Raw genomic sequence first — 24,924 nt, 5'->3', positions numbered from 1 at the left:
TGACAAAATGCATGTCAGGCAAGAACAGTGAAAACTGCCAGTCACCCACCCAGGGCCAAATCTACAGCTGGCATAAACCAGTGTAGCTCCACTGAAGTGAATGGAATCATGCTGATCTACATCAGATGAGAATCTGGTCAAGGGATACGGCCAGATTCTGCTCCCAGATATTCATTAGCATCTCCAAGCCAGTGGTGCTGTACAATTTGTCTTATCTTATGTAAACTAGCAATGTGTAACAATTCACATGTGTAAACAACATGTAACCTTTTGTCCTACACTTCTAATGTAAAACATTTTTAAAAAAATGCCCTACTAATTTTTGGAAGATAGTACAGTGATTGGTGCTCCACGAGTGCCTAAAACAGATGCATGTAACCAGACACGTTTTGCTTAGCATATCAAAAAGGAGCTAAAGCAATATAAATTTTTTTGTTACTTTGACAAGTTAATTCTAATTCCCTCCCAGAGAAAGGCCCAAATGTGTGTGCTACTCTCTCTTATTATATCCCTGTACAGTGTGGCCCTGATCCTTGTTATTATCTTTAGTTGCTACTGTAATATAAATAATAATAATTATTAATTCAATTATGATCACGAATACAATTTATTAAAAAACATAGTTTAAATGTTATAGTTCTAAACTGTAAGTTCTTGTGCTCTAGCAAAATCAGACAAGGTAAAGGCACAAAGGACACACCAATACACCATGCGAGATCCAGGTAAGAAGACAGGCTGAAGCATGCAATGCACAGGCATGCACATGCTTTGGAAAAAATGCATCCTCACAATGAAACAGTATGTATCAACCCAGATCTGGCTATTCACCACTGCAGTAGCTACAGCTGCAGGAGACACCCTTGTCTGTACACAGCTGCACTGCCTTCAAACCCCTTTCTGTTTGTATTGGGACTGATTGTTGATGAGGGAATAGTAGGGCTAAATGTACAGGATATGAAAACACACAATAATGATGAAAGTTATTTCATTGCTTGCTGGTATGTGTATAGGTATTAATCATTTTTACTACAGTTTCTGGGTCAGATCCAGAAACCAGCTGGTGTAAAGCAGTGTAGTTCCACTGAAGTCAGTATAACCACTGTGATTTACACCATCTGAGGATCTGGATCCCTGTTGGCAATGGGAAATCAGGCTTAATAAGAATTATATAACTTCCCATTACCAGTGCATTTGGCATAGGTATGTCTGCAAATATGTCTCCCTGGGGCAAGTTAGAAAACAAAGCTCTGTTTTTGAAAATATCTGTCTGAAATAAAACAACTGGTATCAATATAATGTGTCCATTTGGTTTTAACTCACCTAGTCCTTTGCTTAATTGAATCTACCAATTTGTTTTGCATGTTCTCATTGCTTTAGATATTTGTAATATTCACTAAGGTACTTGGGAGCCTAAGGGAATGTCTACACTCTGAACCGTATCAAATACTTTACTGAAGTCCACGTAGATTAGATCTCTTGTTTCCTTTATCTACAAAAATCAGTTCTCTTCTCAAAGAAGGAGATCAGGTTGATCTGGCATGATCTACCTTTTGTAAAACCATGTTGTCTTTTATCCCAGTTACCATTGACCTCTACGTCTTTAATTGCTCTCTCTTTCAAAATTTGTTCTAAGACCTGGCATACAATGGAGGTCAAATTCCAGCTCAAGGAAAGAGACCCATGCTAGCTCTGATTGAGTTAGTGTATTAAAAATAGAGCACAGCTAAAATGGTGAGAGGGGCTAGCCACCCTGAGTACGTACCCGTCCAAGGTGCTAGGCATGTATTTGGGGCAGCTAGTCCTTCCTGACACTTATGCCGTTCTGGCTACACTCTGTTTTGAGTGCACTAGCTCAATTAGCGCTAGCGCACTATATCTCCTCAAGGTGGCATTTATACCTTTCAGCTCAAAATGTAGACATACCCCCCTTAGTCTCAGTGAATGCCCAGTTGCTTTTGAAAATGGGATTAAGGCACTTCTGAAAATTCCCCCCAAGTGACTAATTAATTTAATTAGCCAAGTATAGTAGTTGCAGTCCAATAAGAAATAATTAAATCCTCAGGCTTGAAGAAGGAAGTTTATAGCGCAGTGGTTCCCAAACTTGTTCTGCTGCTTGTGCAGAGAAAGCCCCTGGCAGGCCGGGCTGGTTTGTGTATCTGCTGTGTCCAGAGGTTTGGCCGATCGCAGCTCCCAGTGGCCACAGTTCACTGCTCCAGGCCAATGGGAGCTGTGGGAAGCCGCGAGGGCAGAGGGACGTACTGGCCGCCGCTTCTAGCAGCTCCCATTGGCCTGGAGCAGCGAATCGCGGCCAGTGGGAGCCACGATCAGCCAAATCTGCAGACGCGGCACATAAACAAACTGTACCAGCTTGCCAGGGGCTTTCCCTGCACAAGCAGCGGAACAAGTTTGGGAACCACTGTTATAGTGTATAATAACATCTATGAGGAAGGCAATTAATGACCATGAATACAGAAGGGCATGTGGATTACAGTAACAGTTAAAATAGACAAATATTCCTTAGTAATGTTATCTGTATGTTAAAAGGCAAACTAGCCAGTCTGTTGTTACTAGCTGTTTAACTGCTGGGGAAACAGAATGTATACACTTACATTTCATCATCATATTCCTTTGGAGGAGACACTGCAATGACTAAGTCAATCCAATCCTGTAAAAAGAATGTATTATCGTTAGGAGCAGGGCTGGCTCTAGCCATTTCGCCACCCCAAGCAAAGTGGCACCCCGCGGGGGATGCTCTGCCGCTCACTGGTCCCGCGGCTCCGGTGGATCTCCCACAGGTGTCCCTGAGGAGGGTCTGCCGGTCCCGCGGCTCCAGTGGACCTCCCGCAGGTGTGCCTGCAGAGGGATGCCTGCGGGAGGTCCACTGGAGCCGCCTGCCGCCCTCCCGGCAACCGGCAGAGCTCCCCTCGTGGCATGCCACTCCAAGCACGTGCTTGGCGTGCTGGGGCCTGGAGCTGGCCCTGGTTAGGAGAGACTTAAGCAGCCAGGTAATTCTCTCTCTCGTTACATGACCCTTTGAAAGTGGAACTTTCACAGAGAGCTTCAACCAGATCAGGATTAAACATAAAAGGGATAAACTCTGCCCTCAGACACATCCAAGCAACCTCACAGGTGGAAAGTTGATGAGTCAGAGATCTATTGAGAGGTTACTCCACATAGCAGGAGGTGCAGAGGGAAGGCTACTGTACCAACATGGCAATATCATGAGAAGAGTCATGGAGGAATCTATTGTTAGGAGGGAGAAGGGCAACAGGAAAAAGATCTATCTGATACTGGCTGAAGTCCGTCTCAGAAGTCTAAGGAGTGATTTAACAAGCTGGTTAATTCTGAAATACATCTCAAAATCAACAACTATTTTCTCCACTGCTGTGTATCAGACTCTTAGGATGATCATTTATACCCTGCACTGGGCAATTTTATTACGTGATATCATTCTTGTTTAGAAGATTCTCACTGTAGCCAAAACACTAGTTTTTTGTGCATCCATTGTGAAGGATTAGATAAAACTATGATTCTGTGATAAAGTCCTTGACATTTCCCAATTCATTTTCAGTGTTAACATCTTGGAAAGACTTACCATGAACTGCCCAGAGCAGAATACATTTAAACCAGACAACTTGTGTGGCTGCTGTGTACTTCTCAGGGGGAAAACACTCATTCACTTACCCCGCCCACATTCCAGGCTTTGGCTAGAGTTGTCTGGGCTTCTGTCAGCGTCACATCAACTAAAATCTTGCCATTCACAGCCATTATTTCATCTCCTTTCACGATGCCTCCTGGTGAAGCAAAAATACCATAGCAGCAACATCATTTCTGTCACAGACTTCTCTCCCAGATGCTGCTTCTTCACACACATTCAACAAACATCCCTATGTAAATTAGCCTGAAAACTTTCCTAGATGTACACTGCAGTAGTGCAGAGAAGGTGGCTTGTTGTAAATGAAAATAAGTGGAAGCTTTAGGTGCTGGGGCAGTGAGCATAACATTCTTCTGTTGGTTGTGGCCAATAAGGGCTAATCAGTCTCTGGTAATGAATACACTATGGCAGGACCAGCGCCAGAGTTTCTCGCGCCCTAGGCACTCGGCCATTTTGCTGCCCCTCGCGCTGATCCCGTGGCTTTGGTGAAGCTGCCGCAGGCATGCCTGCGGGTGGTTCACCAGAGCCGCGCGAGCAGCTGACCATCCGCAGGCATGACTGCAGCAGCTCCACCGGAGCCACAGACCATTGGACCCTCCGCAGGCATGCCTGCGGCCGCCCCCCCACAAAATGCCACCCCCCGAATAATCCTGGCACCCTAGGTGATTGCCTAGGCTGCCTAAATGGTAGCGCCGGCCCTGCACTATGGTAATATTAAGGGGGAAAGTTTCAAAGGTACAGATGCCAAGTAGGTCCTTAACTATGGAAATGGGTTCCTAGCCACCACAGTGGCTTTGAAACTTGCTGACAGTGAACTCTCTTAAACAGGGAAGCCAAAGGTATTAGGTACTTAGCTACATTTCCCCCTCATTTACACCTAGATTCTCATGCCTGCAGGATTGTTTTGCAGGATCCGGGGCATCCGTAGAAACTAGAGAGTGAATTACATATGGAATAGAAGACTAAGGGCTTGTCTACACTACTGCTTAAGTTGCTGTAATAGATGTCGCTCAGTGGTGTGACCCCCCCACTCACATGATATAAGTTACATTGACATAAAGTGGTGTCTACATTGCGCTATGTTGGTGGGAGATGCTCTCCCGCCAACATCGCTTCCGCCTCTCACTAAAGTGGAGTAATTACGTCAATGAGAGAGCGCTCTCCCGCTGACATAGCGCATCTTTCCCAAATGTGCTACATCAGTGCCGCTGCAGCATGATAGTGAAGACAAGTCCTAAGTGTTATCTCTGAACTGCCCTGTTCTCTGATCCTCACAAGAGTTAAAAAAAAACAAAACACAAAAACCCCAGAGGTTTTGTAAATTTAACTTCCCACCCAAGGAGCTCTCCCAGCAATGATCTGCCACTGCCATGCACCCAGCCCACCATATGGTAACTAAGGCCACAGACTTCCTGTGTGATGCTGGGTAAGTCACAATTGTTCTGTGCTTCAGTCCCCATTCTCTAAAATGGGGATGACAATATTTTTCGGTTAGTCTTTGTCTGTCTTGTAGGCCCTTTGCACAAAGAACTCGCATTAACATCATTCTCGAAATAATCATCTGGGGCCAGACTCTGTCACCCTTGATTTGAATGGTGATGACTTACACTGCAAGGGTGACAGAACTGGGCTGTTAATAATGAAGTAGCTCTCCATCTTTCTCCTCTTCCCAATTACTGGCCTTAGGCTGCTGCTGCTAACATGACAACAGCTGTGGCTTTTTCTTTATATTTAATAGAAACCTGCCAGAAAATCTGGCCAATTCCAATTCTTTTTTAGTGTAAGCCACACCAACTCCCAAATGAAGGGCCTAGTTCTGAAGCGGCTCTGAACATGAAACTCTTGGGGACTTAATCTGCCTCAGATATTTCTCTGGTGCTTACAGGCATCAGCCAGTCAGGAAGAAAGCGTAAATTTGGGAGGCTAACAGATGAAGTGCTTTAGAACCAGGTTCAAAATCCTGCTGACTTTCCCCAGGGTACTCACCGTGTTTGTCTGCGGCACCACCCTCATAGATAGCAGACACTACTATTTTTCCAATTGGGGAATCAATGCCTCCCTCTACTGCAAGATCTAATGGTCCTTCCTATTAAAGAAAACGTTTTAGTTCAGAATATGCTACAGACAGACGCTACAATCAGTAGGGGCCTGATCCTTCCACCCTTACAGTGAATAGGACTATACACATAATAGTTGCAGGATCAGGTCTGTGGTGTATTCTGTGGTAGTATCAGTGATCAAGGTTTTAATAAGTGCTCAGTGATTTTGAGTGTCTCATTCTTCGTGTGGGCACTTTGAGACATATAGGAAAGGCTTGATTCTAAGCATCTTTGGAAACTCAGGCCTCTTTAAGGTTTCTGAAGTTCGGCACCCAAAATCACTTGATCTCTTTTGATAATTTTGGTCAGCATCAAACTAGTTCATATAAGATAATGGACATAATTCTTCCATGTTATTTCAATCGAAGAGGTCCAAGAATGACCACTGTTATGCTGAAATGGTGAAATAACAGCAATAAAACAAAACAATGTCACATTATTGAAATAAAAATGTACGATTCATTACAATTTGAACATGCTTTTAGCAAAAGTAGAAAATCAGGAAAAAAATAGTTTGTCTTTTTAGAGAGTTTGAACTGTGCAAGTTACCTAGATTGACTTAAAATCTAGTGTTACAACTAAATAATCAACAAATTCAGATTTATTTTTGTTAGCATTAAATACTGTGGTGACTTTTTACATGAAGTGTAAAAAACATGAAGTTTTGAAGTGGGAAGAAGAGGTAGCTGTGAGAAGGAGATGCAAACCTGCAGTGATTCATAGATTTTATAGTATGCCAACCCCACTGCTATCTAAGGGCATGTCCATACCACACAATTAATTCGACTTAGGTTGAGCACAATAATTCAAATGGCTGTTCATGTTCATACTCTGCTCCTTCTATTGGTGGTGCACGTCACCAAGAGCGCTTGCACTGACTGACATGGGGCACTGTGGGACACTGACAGCTGGAGCCCTGCCATCAAAGGCAGCATCGATGTAACTATATCACCTAAGCACTACACCTCTCATGGAGTTATCAGGTTGGCATAGCAGGTGAATTAAATTGGTGGGAGGAACATTGTAGTGTAGACACTTAGAGAGTCAGGTCGACGTAAGCCTCCTTACGCCGACCTAATTCTAGTGTAGACTGGGCCTAAGATCCTATAATTACATTGTCTAGACATTACCATTAATGTCTACTGAATAAGAGTTAAGGAAACTAATGTTTTCCCTGATTAAGAATTCATCTGGTATGAAATGTAAAGTGAGGGCACAGGAATGGGAGTGTGGCTTGCGGAATTTGAGTTTTCAGCCTCCTTATGGCTCTGATTCAGCAAGGAACATCCTTCAGCATGCACCTAACTATAAGCACAAGTGTAGTTCCAAGTCAACGGAACTAGTCGTGCTTAAAATTAGGCATATACTTAAGTAACTTACCAAACTGGGGTCCATGCTTTTGGTTAGCTCAGAAATAAAAGTTTCAGAGGCTTCTAAGTCACTTAGATGCATAAGTCCCATTTTCAAAACTCACTCACTTTTGAAAATGTTCTCCCTAGTGTTAGCAAGAGGGAGCTGGAATCAGTACTGACTGCTTTCTACTTTGTCATTTGTACACACTGTTCTTTTGTGTATCACACATTGGTTTTAGCATTTTTTTCATAGGTACATGTCTCCAACAGTAAGTGTGCTGCTTTGTGATCACTTTGTGACCACTGTTTGCTCTTTCCACTCAAGTCTTCTCATTTCACCATCTGGGTGCACGAAGATGGGCTAGGGAAACATACCAACTCTGTGTCAAAAATGACACATGGTTAGCATCTGGATTAGTCACAGAGCTTGACTCTGCAAGGTGGTGAGCAGCAACTACGTGGTGAGTACACTCAGAACTGGGCAGAATTGGGCCCTTAATAAAGACTAGGCTTGTAGGGGTCCCCTGACCTGTGTGTGGGCTTGTTCTGTATACCCCTCTGAGTCCTAGGGTTTTGGAGAAACATGAAAACATAATGCTATTGAGGAAGTCATGGGGCGTGGGGAGAGCTAGCAGAGAGCAGGTGCAGGAGGAGGTTGCAGTGGGGAAGCACTAGTGTTTCCCTCCCTTCACCACCCAAATCTCCTGTCATTTGTCAGAGGGGAGTCCCAGTGCTGTGATGGGCAGGAGATTCAGCAAGGGTAGACAGTAACAATATAATTATGTGCCCCATGTGCTCTGAAAAATCAAGAGCTCACCAGATCCAAAAAATGTCTCAACCCAATTACAGGGGTTACCTTTTTAATATGTAACAGCCGCACATCTTTTCCCATGATCTGATCTGCTGGAAACTATCAAAGGACACATCAGTTAGTCATTTCCACCTTTACAAAGCAGCTGCATGAAATCATTCAGATGAAGCACGTAGTCTACAAGGGAAGGTGTGCACCTCTTCTAAATCAAAGCTCTGGGAAGAACAGAACACTAGTCCATTGAGGACAATCTGCTTCCTTAGCTGAACTACCTCTGGTTTCAAAGGGAGTTCTACAGGCACATCACAAACCAAGGATAGTATCAAGTGTCAGAGGGGTAGCCGTGTTAGTCTGGATCTGTAAAAGTAGCAAAGAGTCCTGTGGCACCTTATAGACTAACAGACGTTTTGGAGCATGAGTTTTCGTGGGTGAATACCCACTTCGTCGGATGCATGTAGTGGAAATTTCCAGGGGCAGGTATATAAATGCAAGCAAGAAGCAGGCTAGAGATAACGAGGTTAGTTCAATCAGGGAGGATGAGGCCCTCTTCTAGCAGCTGAGGTGTGAAAACCAAGGGAGGAGAAACTGGTTTTGTAGTTGGCAAGCCATTCATGTAGTTGGCAAGCCAAAGCCAGTTTCTCCTCCCTTGGTTTTAACACCTCAGCTGCTAGAAGAGGGCCTCATCCTCCCTGATTGAACTAACTTCGTTATCTCTAGCCTGCTTTTTGCTTGCGTATATATATACTCCTCTCCCTGGAAATTTCCACTACATGCATCCGACGAAGTGGGTATTCACCCATGAAAGCTCATGCTCCAAAACATCTGTTAGTCTATACGGTGCCACAGGACTCTTTGCTACTTTTACAAGGATAGTATGTAACCCTATCTTTCCCCACATCATTTAATCTTAACCTCTTTGGCATAATTAAATCTTCTCCTTACCATTGTATAGGGGTCAAAATCTTCCACATACTTCTGGAAGCCCTGAAAATAAATAAGTGTTTAATTATATTCAGATCACATACACAAAATTCCACCAAAATTACTAGTGAGAAAACTACTCTAAACTACAAAAGATGGTTAGAATGTAACATGGAGAAAGACATGCAGGTAGCTGATATTCCTCCTGACATAGATATTTAATATCCTTATTATAGGATGTTAGACCAGGTGGGTGAGGTAATATCTTTTTGCACACACAGTTGTTACTGGGGAATTTCATGCACTGGGTGAGGTATACCACACGTGTAGGACCATGGATGTTGAAAGGTGCGCTGTGGGTGGTGTTGATCATTGTAGCAATGGAGATATGTCTGCAGGTTTTGCATCTGTTGTTCTTGCAGGTCTTGTACTGCCTTGTGTTGGTGTGTCCTGGTCTGTGGAGAGCTTGCTTTTGATGATGGCCTCAGAGATGTTAGGGGCTTGTTTGAGGGCCAGAAGAGGGTGTTCAGGATGACAATTTGAGTTGGTAAGATTATAGGCCACATTTGGAGAGGTGATGAAGATAATAGGAATTGGCGGGGTGAGCGGGCTTACCAACCCCTCAGCACCTCTCAGGATTTGGCCCCATATGGTCAGCATTATGAGCCATTTTCTACCTCCCTCGCTCTCACTGAGTAGTATTCGTGATGGGACTGCTCACAGAGTAAGGTACTGCTTGGCCTGACTAAGGGTGGCAGAATCTGGTGCTCTATTGTCAGTCACAGTGGCTCGGTGTGCACGGGGCTGAGTCCTTTACAAAGCTACTCCATTCTTCCCTACCATCATTAAAGTCACTGGGACTATTAATAGAAATAGATGTTTGATAATTTTTGGTTTTACGTGCATGATACATTGGTGGGGATGGTGTTAAAGTATGGAGGAAGATGCTGTGGGATTGGAGATGGGTCTGGTCCTGGGTTTGTTTTATGTTGGATGTGGTGGTGGAGTAAGAGTTATGTTGAGATGGGTTTATTTTAAATTTTTAAGGGATCCTCTGCCTTTTTAGCTTTCAGGCCCAAGCCCATTATGTTAAGCACAGCATTAGGCAGGTAAGAAACATGTGTGGGCAGGTGGTTGTTTGTGATTATCTCATCTCAAGAAGGTGAGACATTCTTTGGGGTATTATGGGAGCTGCTGGTAAGCAGCATGGATAGGGGTTTGAGGTTTATGAAAGTTCGGCATTAATTCTGTTTGGAAGGGGGGGTGTCGCTGTATTGGTAACTTTTGCAGCTTAGAGAGTCTTGCTTGTGCACCCAGCTCTGGCAGCAGCAACACTTCCGTCGCCACTTTAAGCTGCCATAATTTGGGGCTATGGACACTTGGGGACAGAAAAATTGATTGTGGGAGTCTCGGTCCTTCAATCATTGACATGGTAGGTGAAGGGATACTAGGTACACGCCAGGGGTGCCATGCTTAATGTCAGTCTCATGGGTCTGGCTTGGCCTCTCCATCTACCCTCAGACTCGGTCTCCGTTTCACTGAATACAGGTGACAGAGTCTCTTGGTTATCCCAATGTCTAGCAGAAGCAAAGGTTTCTCCACCTTTTATTAACAGAGGAGCATTATGTTGTGCCCAACAGCATTATGTTGTGTGTCTTCTCGGCTGCTCTTAAATGCCCAAGTTGAAGCAGTAACTAAAAGTGCTTTTGTCCATCTGAATCTGTCAAAACAATTGTGATCTTTCCTCTGGGGCATGGACTTTACCCAGGGGCGGCTCTAGGCATTTTGCCGCCCCAAGCACGGCAGGCAGGCTGCCTTTGGCGGCTTGCCTGCGGGCCTGCAGGAGGTCCACTGAAGCCGCAGGACCAGCGGACCCTCCGCAGGCAAGCCGCTGAAGGCAGCCTGCCTGCCGCCCTCGCGGCGACCAGCAGAGTGCCAAGCTGCGGCTTGCCGCTCCAAGTACGCGCTTGGCGTGCTGGGGCTCGGAGCCGCCTTTGACTTTACCCGAGTCATACAGGCCTTTTTCACCCCCAGCGTGAATTACTGCAGTATGCTATGCTCAGGGCTGCATCTGAAGAATACTCCAGACTCAGCTAGTGCGACCGCTCTCTTGTTTAGCAATGCTTCTCACACAGAGCCCATGGCACCAGTGCTTCTCATGCTGCAATTCCAGCACTTGACTCTGCTCTCATTGCTCTGAGAGAGTTAGCCCTTCAGACCCTGTCCATTATTATATCTTTTCCTTGACAGAATGATGTGTAGGGGTTCAAGACCCTTTTTGGTGAATGGGCTATGAGGAGGTCTTGATAAATCTTTTAGTTAACAATTAGCCAGCTCACTCAGTACTAAGCATGTTCAATTAAAATCTTAGGAGATAAAATCCTGACTCCACTGAAGTCAATGGGAGATTTGCCATAGATTTCAATGCAGCTAGGATTTCACCCTTAACATTGTATTCACACACCTAGACAGCATGTTAGATACTAGATAAATTAACATTATGATTATATTTTAATTATTGTAAATTTTACAATGAAAATGGAAACCAAACTGATCCAGGTGAACAACTGATTTTAAATAGTTCATTTATGTATCTGATTTTAAGAGGTAAGGTTGGTCTAGGCAACCATAGTGTTGGAGCAAACACCTTTGAGCAAGGAGTTCTAATTTGGTCAAACCACTGCTTCATTATGTAACCAAGGTCAAGTCACTTGACCTTCCATAGTCAAAGGTCAACTTCATGAAAACCAGATGTTGCCCCTGAAGAAAAATTTCTTGAGAAAACATATTTTAAACAACAGCATAAATATGTAGGTAGGTAGATACCTTCGAACAAAAAGAGAACACAATCTGGATCCAGTAAGCAGACAAATGCCATACATTCTTTGAAATATATTAAAACTTTCCAGGAAAAATGGCACCACAGTCATTTACAGTGTATTCAGTGCTCTAAACACTGCACATTCAGGAGAGGACTAATATTTCAGTCACGTGGCAAAACCAGATGAAAAAGAAACCAAAGGCCCAATCTTGCCCTTAGGTTACAGGAGTACCTCTCTGGGGAAAAGACTCATCACCTCTCATGGGACTAGAAGGTTTTTTTGGTTCATAGGCAATTCCAAAAAATATTTTAAAAGTTTTGTTTTGGGTCAACTGAAACAGACACTTTTCAAAAATTCTAGGTCAGCTGAAAAGTCAAAAATGCCTCAAGTCAAAACAAAATGCTTCATTCAAAACCAATTGTTTCAATTTCAGGCATTTTGACCAAAAAAGAGAGAAAAGCAGGAGCAGATTCACAAGTTTGCTGGATAAGAAGAAGGAGGTGGTGGTGGTGCCTGCTTTATAGGCCTGGCGACTGGGGCACACCTCATATGTGGGACACTTGGATTCAATTCTCCCCCTCCCCCTACACCTGATGTGGAGAAGGGATTTCAGCTTGGGTCTTCCACACCACAGGACCGTGCCCTCACCACTGGGCTATGGGATATTCTGGGATGGACTTTCTCAATCTCTCCTCTTGAAACTTTTCCACTTTTCAGAAAGAACTAAAGAGTCAATGCAGCATGGAATTGAACTTGTGCCTCCCACAGCCTAGGTGAATCCCTTAACTACCAGCCTGTAGAATTATTCTCACTCTTTTTGCCTAGCCCGTTGACTATCCACTGCTATTCACAGCAGCAATTTATAATCATTCATTCCCACCACTCACATTTGCTGAATCTAATCCTCCTTTTCTTTCATCAAAACGCCTGAAAATCAAAATGAAAAGTTTCACTTCAACATTACCAAGTTGGACTTTTTTTGGTTTGCTCAAAACTATTCTGCAAACTTGACACAATTTGCAAATAGTTGTGATGACCCAAAACTGTGTTTCTCAGTGAATAAATTATTAGTCCAAAAATGCTGCTCAGCTCTACTGGAGGGTAGGTGGTCAAAGTCTGTTCATTTACTAACCATGCAACCCCACTTTGGGTTCTTGGGATTGAACGCATGTAACTGTGAACAGAAAGACTCCAGTAATACTGTATATTTGGTAGCCCAAGCAGCCATTTGCATAGACTTCTAGATGAAGCATAAGGTTAAAAGTTGCAAAAGGGCTAAGCCGATGGGAGCTGGCCACTGAAATCCCATCCTACATATTTAGCAGCAACCAAGCAATTTAAAAAAATAACAACAAATAAATAAAAAATGCCAAAACAACCAGGGAGAACTAAAATGAAGTAAAAATAAATGAGTAGGTTTTCTGAATATGCTAATGTTATACAAGCAGATTATAATATCATTCAGTAGCAATCAGCTCCAGAATCCCACTTCTTGTTGTCTGAGACCAATCCAGTATTCCTTGCTCATCCAAAACTGTATTTTTACAAATAGATCTTTGCAACCTTGTGGAGCCCCACTCAAGTCACTGGTGCTCTGCATGGCTGCAGAGGTCCATCCATATGGATCCAATTGCAGGATCTGGGCCAATGTTTCACGTGTTACTAGTCTGATTATCACAACCCCAAGGGAAAATACTAATGATTAAAACATGTTCACCCCCAAAGAATATGCTGTTTAATTCTAATTCATTCTTCATTTTTCTAGTCAATATCATATCTGGACAGGAGTAATAAAACAGAAAAGTGCATTTTAACCAGAGATTTAATCTTGTTTGTCAGTGCATGATTGTCCTGCTGCCTGTGGACTGAAGGGATTTGTCACATTTCACAGCTATTCAAATTGTTTATTAATTTGACAGCACTTACAAAAACACAGCAGCTCTGAATATAATGCATACAATACTAAGTCTCCATTTATCTGAGAATATATTATGTATAGCGTAAATTTTTCCATCATCAATAATTTTTAGTGTCCCGATATCTAGTATATTGCATTGAAACTGGATTGTTCTTAAAAAAAAAATCTATTAAACTCTTCCCTTTTTAAAAAACCCATGTTAAAATAAATGTCATGAAAGGCACAAAACTAATAAAATCAAAGAAAACAGTTATGATTTGCACTTCACTGCTGGCTCTGAATTCAAACAATTGCACGGTCATGCTCTACTGATGTTCCATAGAACATGGTAATGAATCCAACATAACTGGCAATAGCAAAGGTGCTTTGTACATGACCTGGCACATTTAACAGCAAAGAATTTTTTTTCCCCCTCATGTTAAGCAATGACCAGCAGTATTATTTTATCATTGTGAAATGTGACCAAGCTGTATTACACCACACAATAGCTTTCCAAGGGAACCTCATCACTTGGTTTATTTGAAACTGGACAGAAGCACTAGAAGTAGTATCATAGGGACCAATCCTGTATTGGAAAAGGGTTGGACTAGACGATTTAACAGCTCTTTTCCATCCCAGTTCCTGTGATTTCAGTTAAAAAAACTAGTCAATCAATAATAATGCTATACCAGTTAGTTATTTGCTCTGGAAAATAATACACCTATTACAACAGATGGCACAACAAGCAGAGTGCGAAACAAAGAGAAACAACCAGCACTGCTCAGACAATTGATTATTTTTTTATATTCTGACCTTGGTTATAGATGCCCAACTACTCTAAAATTAGCAGTGAGTACGTGAGTAGCTGAAGAAAGAATTTGTCCTATGGTATCTACTCTCTTCTCATTCTCTATGTTTAGCATCTGTTTAGGTGAACACATGCACACATTATAAAGACTAATAGTTTCCATGCATTAGGGCAGTAGTGCATCTTTGATCTGAAAAGTTGGTCAACAAAAAAGACGAGAGAAAAAGACACAGTTATCATCTATGAACAGCCAAAACAAAAAAAGTACCACACAAACAAAGAGGGAAAGTGTTATTTTACTTGTTTTTTGTTAGATCTAAATGATGAATTGTAAACCACCATCCTTTTAAACATCTCTTGTGGCTGCAAAAAATAAAAGAACTTTAAAAAGAAGAAGAAAGAATAGTGCCAAAGCAGACATTAATTTTTTTCTGTAAATAAAAATCAACCAACCTATCTAATTTCTCTTCATCCTTCTTACTTATAAAGGGCCTGGTTCACTCTGACATTTAGTAGTACTAATTCCATTGAGTACTTTCAGTGGGGAGTAATCATGGAGTCAAGTATTACTGAATGTGAGGTTGGGGGGAAAGAATCAAGCCCTAGATAATTAATGCACATTTCCATTTAACGAGATTTCTTAAAATCATTTTGTTTATCAGGCTTCATTTCACCCCTCAATTTTCAAAGCGAGATCTGCTCAGTCTGTTATACAATTCCCACTCAAGTCAATGGAAACTTTAATGCAAAAAACTTGGCCAATGTTTTGAAAATGTACAGATGAATGACAAGAGAGTTATTTTAAGATTCCTCTTTCCCATCAGGTTACTCCCCATCTTGCAGGGTGAATTGGAATGGGTAAGCTGTAAGGACACTAGGATTTGGTCCTGGATGGAGGCATTCTTCAAATGTCTCTGCTTGATAAATTAGTTCAATTTGATTGTGGAATTCTGAGGTCTGTTTTGGAGGAATAGTTCTGTTGACTAAGGATCAAATGCTACTCATTTAACTTAAATGAGAGCCCCATTGACTTGCCTGGGATTATTCACAGGAGCAAGTCAAGCCTCCATTTGATTGTCTAGCAGCACTTTCAGAGTATTAGTTCATAACACTTAAATGAGATTCAACCTCCTAATGTTTTAGGGTCTATCTGACTCCAATGTGCACAAAAATGTAAACACAAATTTTCATGTTAAATATGTGCTTTTCCATACATTAAGAATTCTCAGACTAGGACGAGGTCCATCTTTCCACATTGGTTTTCTCATCGTGCCTGTTATGGTTTTTCAGAGAATCACAGAAATGTAGGGCTGGAAGGGACCTTGAGAAGTCATTAAGTTCAGCCCCTTGCATTGTGCCAGGACCAAGTAAACCTAGACCATCTCTGACAGATATTTGTCCAACTTTTTTCCTAAAAGCTTCCAATGATGGGGACTCCATGACCTCACTTGGAAGCCAATTCCAGAGCTTACCTACTTTACAAAGATTTTCCTAACATCTAACCTCAATCTCCTTGCTGCAGATTAAGCCCATTATTTCTTATCTTACCTTCAGTGGACATGGAGAACAATTGATCACTGTCTTCTTTATAACAGGCTTTAATATTTTGGAAGACTCTTATCGAGTTGACCCCCCCGAGTCTTCTTTTTTCAAAACTCAACATGCCCAGTTTTTTTAACCTTTCCTCATAAACCTTTTCTTATTTTTGTCGCTCTCCTCTGAACTCCTTCCAAATTGTCCACATCTTCCCTAAACTGTGGTGCCTAGACTTGGACACAGTACTCCAGCTGGGGTCTCACCAGCATCAAGTAGAGCTGGACAATTACCTCAGGTGTCTTATATACAACACTCCTGTTAATACATCCCAGAATCATACTAGCCTTTTTTTGCAGCTGCAGCACACTGATGACTCATATTCAGTTTGTGGTCCACTATAACCTCCAGATCCTTTTCAGCAGTACTACTACCTAGACAGTTATTCCCCATTTAGTGGCTGTGCATTCAAGTTTTCCTTACTAAGTGAGGTACTTTGCACTTGTCTTTATTGAAATTCATCTTGTTGAATTCAGACCAATTCTCCAATTTGTCAATGTCATTTTGAATTTTAAACCTGCTCTCCACCTAGCTTGGTGTCATCTGTACATTTTATAAGCATACTCTCTACTCCATTATCCAAGTCAGTAATGAAAATAGTGAATAGTACCAGACCCAGGACTGACACTTGCGGGATCCCATTAGATACACCCTCCCAATTTGACATCAAGCTATTGCAACTACTCTTGGACAACAGTCTTTCAAGCAGTTGTGCATCCACTTTATAGTAACTTCATCTAAACCCCATTTCCTTAGTTTGCTTAGGAGAATGTCACACAGAACTCTGTCAACAGCCTTATTAAAATCAAGCTATATCATATCTATTGCTTCCCCCGATTCACTAGGTCAGTAAGCCTATCAATGAAGGAAATTAAGTTGGTTCAGCATGATTTATTCTTGACAAATCCATACTGACTATTCCTTGTAACCCTATTATCCTCCAGGTGCTTACAAATGGATAGTTTAATAATTTGCTCCAGTATCTTTCCAGTTATTGAGGTTAGGCTGACTGGTCCATAATTCCCTGGGTCCTCCTCCTTTCCCTTTTTAAAGACAGGTACTATGTTTGCCCTTCTCCAGTCTTCTGGGACTCCTCTCATCCTCCACGAGTCCTATAACAGGGTTCAGAAAAGAACTAGATAAATTCACAGAGGATAGGTCCATCAATGGCTATTAGCCAGGATTGGCAGGGATGTGTCCCTAGCCTCTGTTTGCTAGAAGCTGGGAATGAACAACAGGGAATGGATCACTTGATGATTACCTGTTCATCTCCTCTGGGGCACCTGGCATTGGCGACTGTCAGAAGACAGGATAGTGGGCTAAAAGGACCTTTGGTCTGGCCCAGTATGGGTGTTCTTATGTTCTCAAAGATAATTACTAATGGCACCGAGACTGCTTTACCTATTTCCTTAAATACTCTATGATGAATTTCATCAGGACCTTATGACTTGAATATATCTAACTTATTTAAATATTCTTTAACTTTCCCTATTTTGGCTTGCATTCCTTCTCTGTGGTTGTCTAATTTAATTGTGGTTGAGTATCATTACTCATTGTGTTGAGTCATCATTAACCTTTTTAGTGAAGACTGAGGCAAACTATGCATTAAGCTTTTCAGCTTTTTTGATGTCATGAATTATTAGCACTCCCTCCCCCATTAAATAGAGGACTTACATTTTCCTTCATCTTTCTCTTGCTCCTAATATATTTAAAGAACCTCCTCTTCTTGCCTTTTATGTCCCTTGCCAGGTATAACTAATTTGGTGCCTTAGCCTTTCTGATTTTGTCCCTACATATTTGTGCTGTTCTTCCACTGGGAGGGGATGGGCAAGGATGTTGCCAAGTATGTCCGGTCTTGTGAGATGTGCCAAAGAGTGGGAAAGCCCCAAGATCTGGTCAAGGCCCCTCTCCAGCCACTCCCCGTAATTGAGGTCCCATTTCAGCGAGTAGCTGTGGATATTCTGGGTCCTTTCCCACAAAAGACACCCAGAGGGAAGCAGTACGTACTGACTTTCGTGGACTTTGCTACCCGATGGCCGGAAGCAGTAGCTCTAGGCAACACCAGGGCTAAAGCTGTGTGCCAGGCCCTAACAGACATTTTTGCCAAGGTAGGTTGGCCCTCTGAATCCTTCGATTCAGGTACAATTCCTGGGTAGGGGCATGAAAGAACTGTGGGAAACTCATGGTGAACCTTGGTTGCCACCGCCGTACCATCATCAAACCAATGGGTCTGGTGAAAAGGTTTAATGGAACTTTGGGGCCAATGATACGTAAATTTCGTCACTGAACACTCCAGATGACTGGGACCTAGTGGTTCGCAGCAGTTGTTTTTGGCCTAACAGGCTGTACCACATCCCATTTAGATTATCACCATTTGAAACTTGTGTAGCCAACGAGGTTAAAGGGCCATTAAGTTGGTGAAGCAAGCAATGGGAGGGGTTACTCCCTTCTCCAGGACTAAAACATTCTGGACCTTTGTAAGCAACCTACAAAGACTCCGACACTCCTTTAGCCCTTGCTAAAGAAAACCTAAGGTATGCTCAGAAAAGAGCAAAAGGCCTGGTAATGATCAGACATACTAGAGAGCGTTTCCTTCAAGGTAGGAGACCAGGTTATGGTCTTGAAGGCGCATACAAGCCAATAAGATGGATCATCATGGGGAGGGCCTTTACGGTCCAAGAGCGCCTGGGAGCTGTTAACCTACCTCATAGCTTTCCCAATTCCCTCCCTAAAGCCCAGAGTGTACCAATGTTAATTCTCTCAAGCCTTTTAATTCCACAGACTTACAGGTTTGTCAGTTTCAGTCCAGGGAGAAAGATGACGCTGAGTGGCCTGAAGGTGTCTACTACGAAGGGAAAAAAGCTATGGCTGGCGTGGAAGAGGTGAACCTCTCCCCACCCTGGAACGTCTGCAGAAGCACAAATCAAGGAGCTGAGCGCTAGCTTTGCCCCATTTGCTCTTCCAGCCACTCCAGGACGGACTGAACGGGGCATACCACTCCATTAAGACATAAGGTAATGCTCCACCCAATTGAACCCGCACCCTACTGGGTGTCTCCTCATGCCAAGCTGCTATAGAACGGAGATCAGAAATGCTACAAATGGGTATAAACGCTCATCTACCAGTGCATGGGCATCTCAGTAGTTCTGGTACCGCCAAACCTAGATGGGGATACGCTTTTGCGTAGACTAATACCGTAAAGCTAAAATGCGGTAACTCATCCTGACAACTATCAATGCACGCACAGCGATGAGCTATCTGAGCAGTTGGGAGTGCCCCAGTTCATCTCTACAATAGACCTTAACCAAGGGGTACTGGCAAGTACCCTGCTAGATGAACCTGCCAAAGAAAGGTCAGCCTTCATCACCCATGCGAGTGGTGTATGAATTTAATGTGCTTCCTTTTGGCTGCGAAATGCAAACCCGCGCCACCGTTCCTAAAGACTTGTAGAATGGTCTACTAGCAGGACTGGGAGAATATGCATTGCCTTACTCGATGAATGTGGCACATTTTTTTAGATTCATGGCCCAAACACCTAGAACATCTGGAAAAAAGTCTTTGAGCACATCAGGCAGGCAGGACTAACTGTTAAGGGCCAAAAGTGGTCAAATAGGCCAAAACAAAGTGACTTACCTGGGAACCCAGTGGTCGAGGAACCATAAAACCCCTACAGGCCAGGTGGAGGCTATCCAAAAGTGGCCTGTCCGCAAAGTCAAAGAAACAGGTCCAATCCTTCTTAGGCTTGGCCGGGTAACTACAGGTGACTTGTACCACACTACAGCAATCGCTGCCAACCAACTGAACCGACCTGACCAAAAAGACCCAGCTGAAATGCAGTTAGTGAAGCTGATGCGTGTCAGCAAGGCCTTTACCGTAATTTAAGGCCGACGCTCATGTCTGACCCTGTGCTAAGGGTCCCGGACTTTGACAAGCCATTCTAGTAACCACAGAATGCATCTGAGCGTGGTGTAGGAACAGTTCTCATGCAGGAAAAGACCGGATTCGAACGTCCTCCTGTCGTCTTTTCAGCAAGAAAACTGTCTGAGAGGGAAAGTCACTGGGTCCCGTCAGTGAAAAGGAATGCTACGCATTGTGTACGCCCTGGAAAAGCTACGCCCATCGTTTGGGGACGGCGGTTCCAGCTACACAACCGAGCCATCGCCTGCGCTAAAAGTGGCTTCAATACCGCCAAGGGAAACAACAGAAAACTGCTTCTACTATGGAGTTTAGCTCTCCAAAATTTTGATTTGAATTCAACACATTTTCAGGAAGCTTCTAACAAAGTAGCTGATGCACTCTGCTTGTAAAAGTTTCCAGAACTCCATTGGTTAAAAAGTGTCCTTCGAAATGGGATAAATGTCATTGTAGTTTACATACTTAGTAGTATATGTAAAGGTGCATGGTTGTCTTAATCTGTTTATTCTAAAGTTCTAGGAAAAATCATGGCCAGTGATGTCCCCACTGTCTAGCGATTTCGGGGGCGTGGCATAAACCGATAGCTAAGGGTTATGTCCTCTTTTCGACCTGTAAAGGGTTAACAACAGTGACGCTGCAACACCTGACGCAGAGACCAATCAGAGGACAAGATACTTCAAATCTGGGTGGAGGGAAGTTTTGGGTGTGTCTTTTGTTCAATGTCTGCTAGTCTCTCTCTGGTTTTGAGAGTGACCACACGTATTACAGGCTCTCTAATCTTCTATTCAATTTTGTAGTACAAGTAGAAAGGCAAGGTTAGTCTTTTTAATTATTTTCTCTTATTTCCAAATGTGTAGTTGCTGAAAGTATTTTAAATTGTGTAATTTCCTTTGGAGGAGCTTTTTTTCTTCAGTTTCCATATAAGTCTGAAAGACCTGTATATATTACATCTTAAAATTACGAAGAGTTTCTCTTTCTTTCTTTCTTTTATTAAAAACTTTTCTGTAAAGGCCCTGAATTAACTTTTTTCCCCTGCTTACGGCAACAGGAAGGGAGTCTGCCTCACCAGGGAAATGGTGGGAAAAAGGAGAAAAGGGGGGGAAAAACTCTGCTCTCTGTGTTTATCTCTGTCTTTCTTCCGTGAGAGAGAGGGGAGAGGGGAGGTGGGAAAGGTAAATGTCCTCTTGCTTTATTATGGAGTTGATCTTATTGCCTACTGGGTGGAGGAACAAGGAAGGCGGGGAGGGTGGTTCTCTGTTGTGTTAAGATTCAAGGAGTTGAATCCCAGTGATCTTCCAGGGTAACCCAGAGAGGGAAGGCCTAGGAGAGGCACTAGTGAGGGAAAGAGCTTACTTTCCTTGTATTAAGATCCAGGGGGTCTGGGTCTTGGGGGTCCCCAGGGAAGGTTTTGGGGAGACCAGAGTTTATCAGGCACTCAAAGTCCTGATTGGTGGTAGAGTATCAGATCTAAACTGGTAATTAAGCTTAGAGGAATTCATGGTAGTACCTCATTTTTTGGACTCTAAGGTTCAGATTGGGGAAAGATACTATGACAGGTGCCTTAGCCTTTCTGATTTTGTCCCTACATATTTGTGCTGTTCTTTTGTACTCCTCATCAATTTGACCATGTTTCCACTTTTTGTAGGATTTTGTGTAGCAAAAAAGTCATTAAAAAAGTAATGAGGTCAGTTAGAACTCTCAATGTTAATCAATGGGGAAAATGAAAGTACTACACTTCCAAAGTCTTTGAGGGTCTTTTGGCCCCCAAGCACATAGAAAAATTTAAATAAAAGATAATAGGCAAAACATTGCCTCTTCTTTAAGTATTCTCAAACTATGATGCGGGCAACCTACTAGCATTAGTTTTGTCTGCATACTTCTTGTGGTTTTAGTGTAGTGAAAAAAATTACTCAAAAGATATTGGGATCTGTTGGACCCTAATTTAATTATGCATTCCAACATTATATTGCTTTTAAGTTGAGGCAGGAGTTATGTGATATGATTATATGACTCATAGTGGGGATGGATAGCTCAGTGGTTTGGCCTGCTAAACCCAGGGTTGTGAGTTCAATTCTTGAGGGGGCCATTTAGGGATTTGGGGCAAAAATCTGTCTGGGGATTGGTCCTGCTTTGAGCAGGGGGTTGGACTGGATGACCTCCTGAGGTCCTTTCCAATCCTGATAGTCTATGAATCTTTCAGCATTATTTTAATAATCAGTTTCAGTGGTTTTTATTTTTCAAAAAAATGCACCAAAACTGTCTGGGGGGTCTGTGAGATCCCAGTTAATGTTTCCCATCACATATCATCACAATTGTACAGCAAATTGAGTTTCTTTCAAGATAATCCCATCACAATGATCTTCTGGGAGGCCTATACTTGCCAGAAAGTTTCTGGGGAAGCCACAATTGTCAGATACTATTTTCTGGCAAGCCCATACTTGACAGATGCTGTTGCTGTGGCAACGACTTACTGTTGCATTGCAAATGCACTTTGCATGTCTGAATGCATATATTGCTTGGATTTTGTTGAATCACACCTGGCATAATAAGTGTTTGAGTAAGAGATGGATGTTTCACAGGGACCTGGGCACAGAAATGGTGAAACCACTGGTGCAGGAAAGGAATATAGCAGCCTTACTTTAGGCTTCTAGGAAAGTAGCATCTTGTGTGCTGGGTACTGATCCAGAGCCTAAGAAACAGGGAAGATGCTACATTTGTTCTGGAGACGAGGCAGGAAACACATAAAAAGTGTTCGAAATGTAAAAATTTTGTATATTCAGAATATATCTCAACTTAATTGCTCCATTTGTTCAAAGTAGTAAACCATTTACTGCCACTTTGCTGTGTTTGTGCCTTTTATAATGTTGCTGTTGCTGTCTGTTTTCATTGTCTAAAAATGGGGTCTGTTAAACCACGACACCTGTGTAGTTTGCAGCTATTTTAAAAAATGTGTTTGGTCATCGGGTCAGTTAGACCCCAATACAAATACTGTGGAGTGTGCTTCTGAATCTAAGAACATTTTAACTTGCTCATAGATTTCTAGTTCACTGATTACAGTAAAGCCAGTTTTAAATACATCCCATGTATTTTTTCAATTTTGGCATTCCAATTTTGGAAATAGTTGGGAGATTTTTGGTCCAAAATGAGGATTACAATGGTAGTTACTACATTTTCCTGAGCCCAATACAATCCTGAATAGCCTTGTGATTTGGAAAACATGTGTACATGCATAACAAGTAATGACAAAGTTCCTTCTGAGGGTGAATCTTGTTTCCAATTCTTCAAGACTAATTGTAAGCAGTTGGCTACAATATACATGTAATATGTTGAATTTAGACCAGTGCTGCTTTTGCAAACAGACAGTTTTACAATGCATGTCATATTTTTTTCCAGATGTTAAATTATATTAACTCTGGATTATCATTTTGGTCTTTTTTTCTGAGCAATGTCAAATTGCTTGAGATGCTGGTAAATTATTGAATTATTAGTTATTTCACATAATCTAAACTAAAATGAAATTTCCATGTATGCAATTGAATGGCATATCTATATTTGCAGTCTTTTTACCATTATATAATCAGGGTCCTGCCGCTTGATGCATGGGCAGGAATTAATATTTATCTTGCAAAAATCAGCTCTCTTATGCACATAGTGGCTTGAGAATTTGTTTAACATAGCAGTTCTGGTCTGAACGTGTTTTTGATAAAAAATGATCCTTAAACAGCTACTGTCTCTGTTTTAATTGTAATGTTGAAAACAGAGGAACAAGAATCACTACATTATTAAAGCAGAACATTCTGAGTATTTTAATAAATGGCAATTACGGATAATATGCAAGTTAATTTTTAGCGTCTAGAGTTCATAACACAACTCTGAAATTCAAGAATTTTAAGTGCCGACGTGATTTATTTTTCATCATTAAGGAGGCTTTCTACTGATCTCAATGGGGATTGGATCAGGGCCTATCATACTAGTATCACTCATGAGGTAATAGACAAAATTGAAATAAAACTATACATATAAAACGATGGGGTCTATATTAGCTGTTACCACTCAAGAAAGAGATCTGGGAGTCATTGTGGATAATTCTCTGAAAACATCCACTCAATGTGCAGCAGCAGTCAAAAAAGCGAACAGAATGATGGGAATCATTAAGAAAAGGATAGATAATAAGACAGAAAATATCATATTGCCTCTATATAAATTCATGGTACGCCCACACCTTGAATATTACATGCAGATGTGGTTGCCCCACCTCAAAAAAAGATATATTAAAATAGGAGAAGGTTCAGAAAAGGGCAACACAAATGATTAGGGGTACGGAACAGCTTCCGTATGAGGAGAGATTAAGAAGACTGGGACTTTTCAGCTTGGAAAAGAGACAACTAATGGAGGAATATGATAGAGGTCTATAGACTCACGACTGGTGTGGAGAAAGTAAATAAGGATGTGTTATTTACTCCTCATAATACAAAAACTAGGGAAATGAAATTATTATGCAGCAGGTTTAAAACAAACAAAAGGAAGTATTTTTCACACCATACACAGTCAACGTGTGGAACCCTTTGCCAGAGGATGTTGTGAAGGCCAAGACTATAACAGGGTTCAAAAAAGAACTAGATAAGTTCATGGAGAAAAGGTCCATCAATGGCTATTAGCCAGGATGGGCAAGGATGGTGTCCCTAGCCTCTGTTTGCCAGAAGTTGGGAATGGGCAACTGGGGATGGATCACTTGATGATTGCCTGTTCTGTTCATTCCCTTTGGGGCACCTGGCATTGGCTGCTGTTGGAAGACAGGATACTGGGTAGATGGACCTTTGAGCTGACCCAGAATGGCCATTCTTATGCATCCATTTAAGAAATTTAGTCAATGTGATTGTTCTCATGAATAATTGCCAGTAATGGTCGCAGTTCTGGGCCATCAATTCTCACTCAGACAGAACTTCCATTGACTTAAATGGTAGTTTTTCCAGATTAGAGACTTCAAGATTGAGTCCTTACCTTCCAAATTACTCATGATCTCTTCTGCTCTCAAAGGGCCAAACCTTGTA

General features: G+C 42.2%; 1 protein-coding gene across 2 annotated transcripts in view; it reads right to left on the bottom strand.

The window, feature by feature from the left end:
• The window catches only part of USH1C (USH1 protein network component harmonin), a 108,286-nt gene that overhangs the window by 5,202 nt on the left and 78,160 nt on the right, over positions 1-24,924 (bottom strand). Inside the window, exons 17-21 of one of the 2 annotated variants that reach the window (XM_075065120.1) lie at positions 8,860-8,901; positions 7,963-8,016; positions 5,642-5,741; positions 3,685-3,794; positions 2,610-2,665 (exon numbers count right to left, since the gene is read on the bottom strand). In XM_075065120.1, the coding sequence (XP_074921221.1) occupies positions 2,610-2,665; positions 3,685-3,794; positions 5,642-5,741; positions 7,963-8,016; positions 8,860-8,901 (362 nt within the window). Of the gene's footprint in view, positions 1-2,605; positions 2,666-3,684; positions 3,795-5,641; positions 5,742-7,962; positions 8,017-8,859; positions 8,902-24,924 lie in introns of those variants that run through there. The other variant, XM_075065121.1, reaches the window with a different exon arrangement.

The sequence above is a fragment of the Chelonoidis abingdonii genome, chromosome 4 (assembly GCF_003597395.2).
Source record: "Chelonoidis abingdonii isolate Lonesome George chromosome 4, CheloAbing_2.0, whole genome shotgun sequence".
Classification (NCBI taxonomy): Eukaryota; Metazoa; Chordata; order Testudines; family Testudinidae; genus Chelonoidis; species Chelonoidis abingdonii.
The sequence above is the reverse complement of the archived record's forward strand: the minus strand, read 5'-3'. Positions and strand labels throughout refer to the sequence as shown.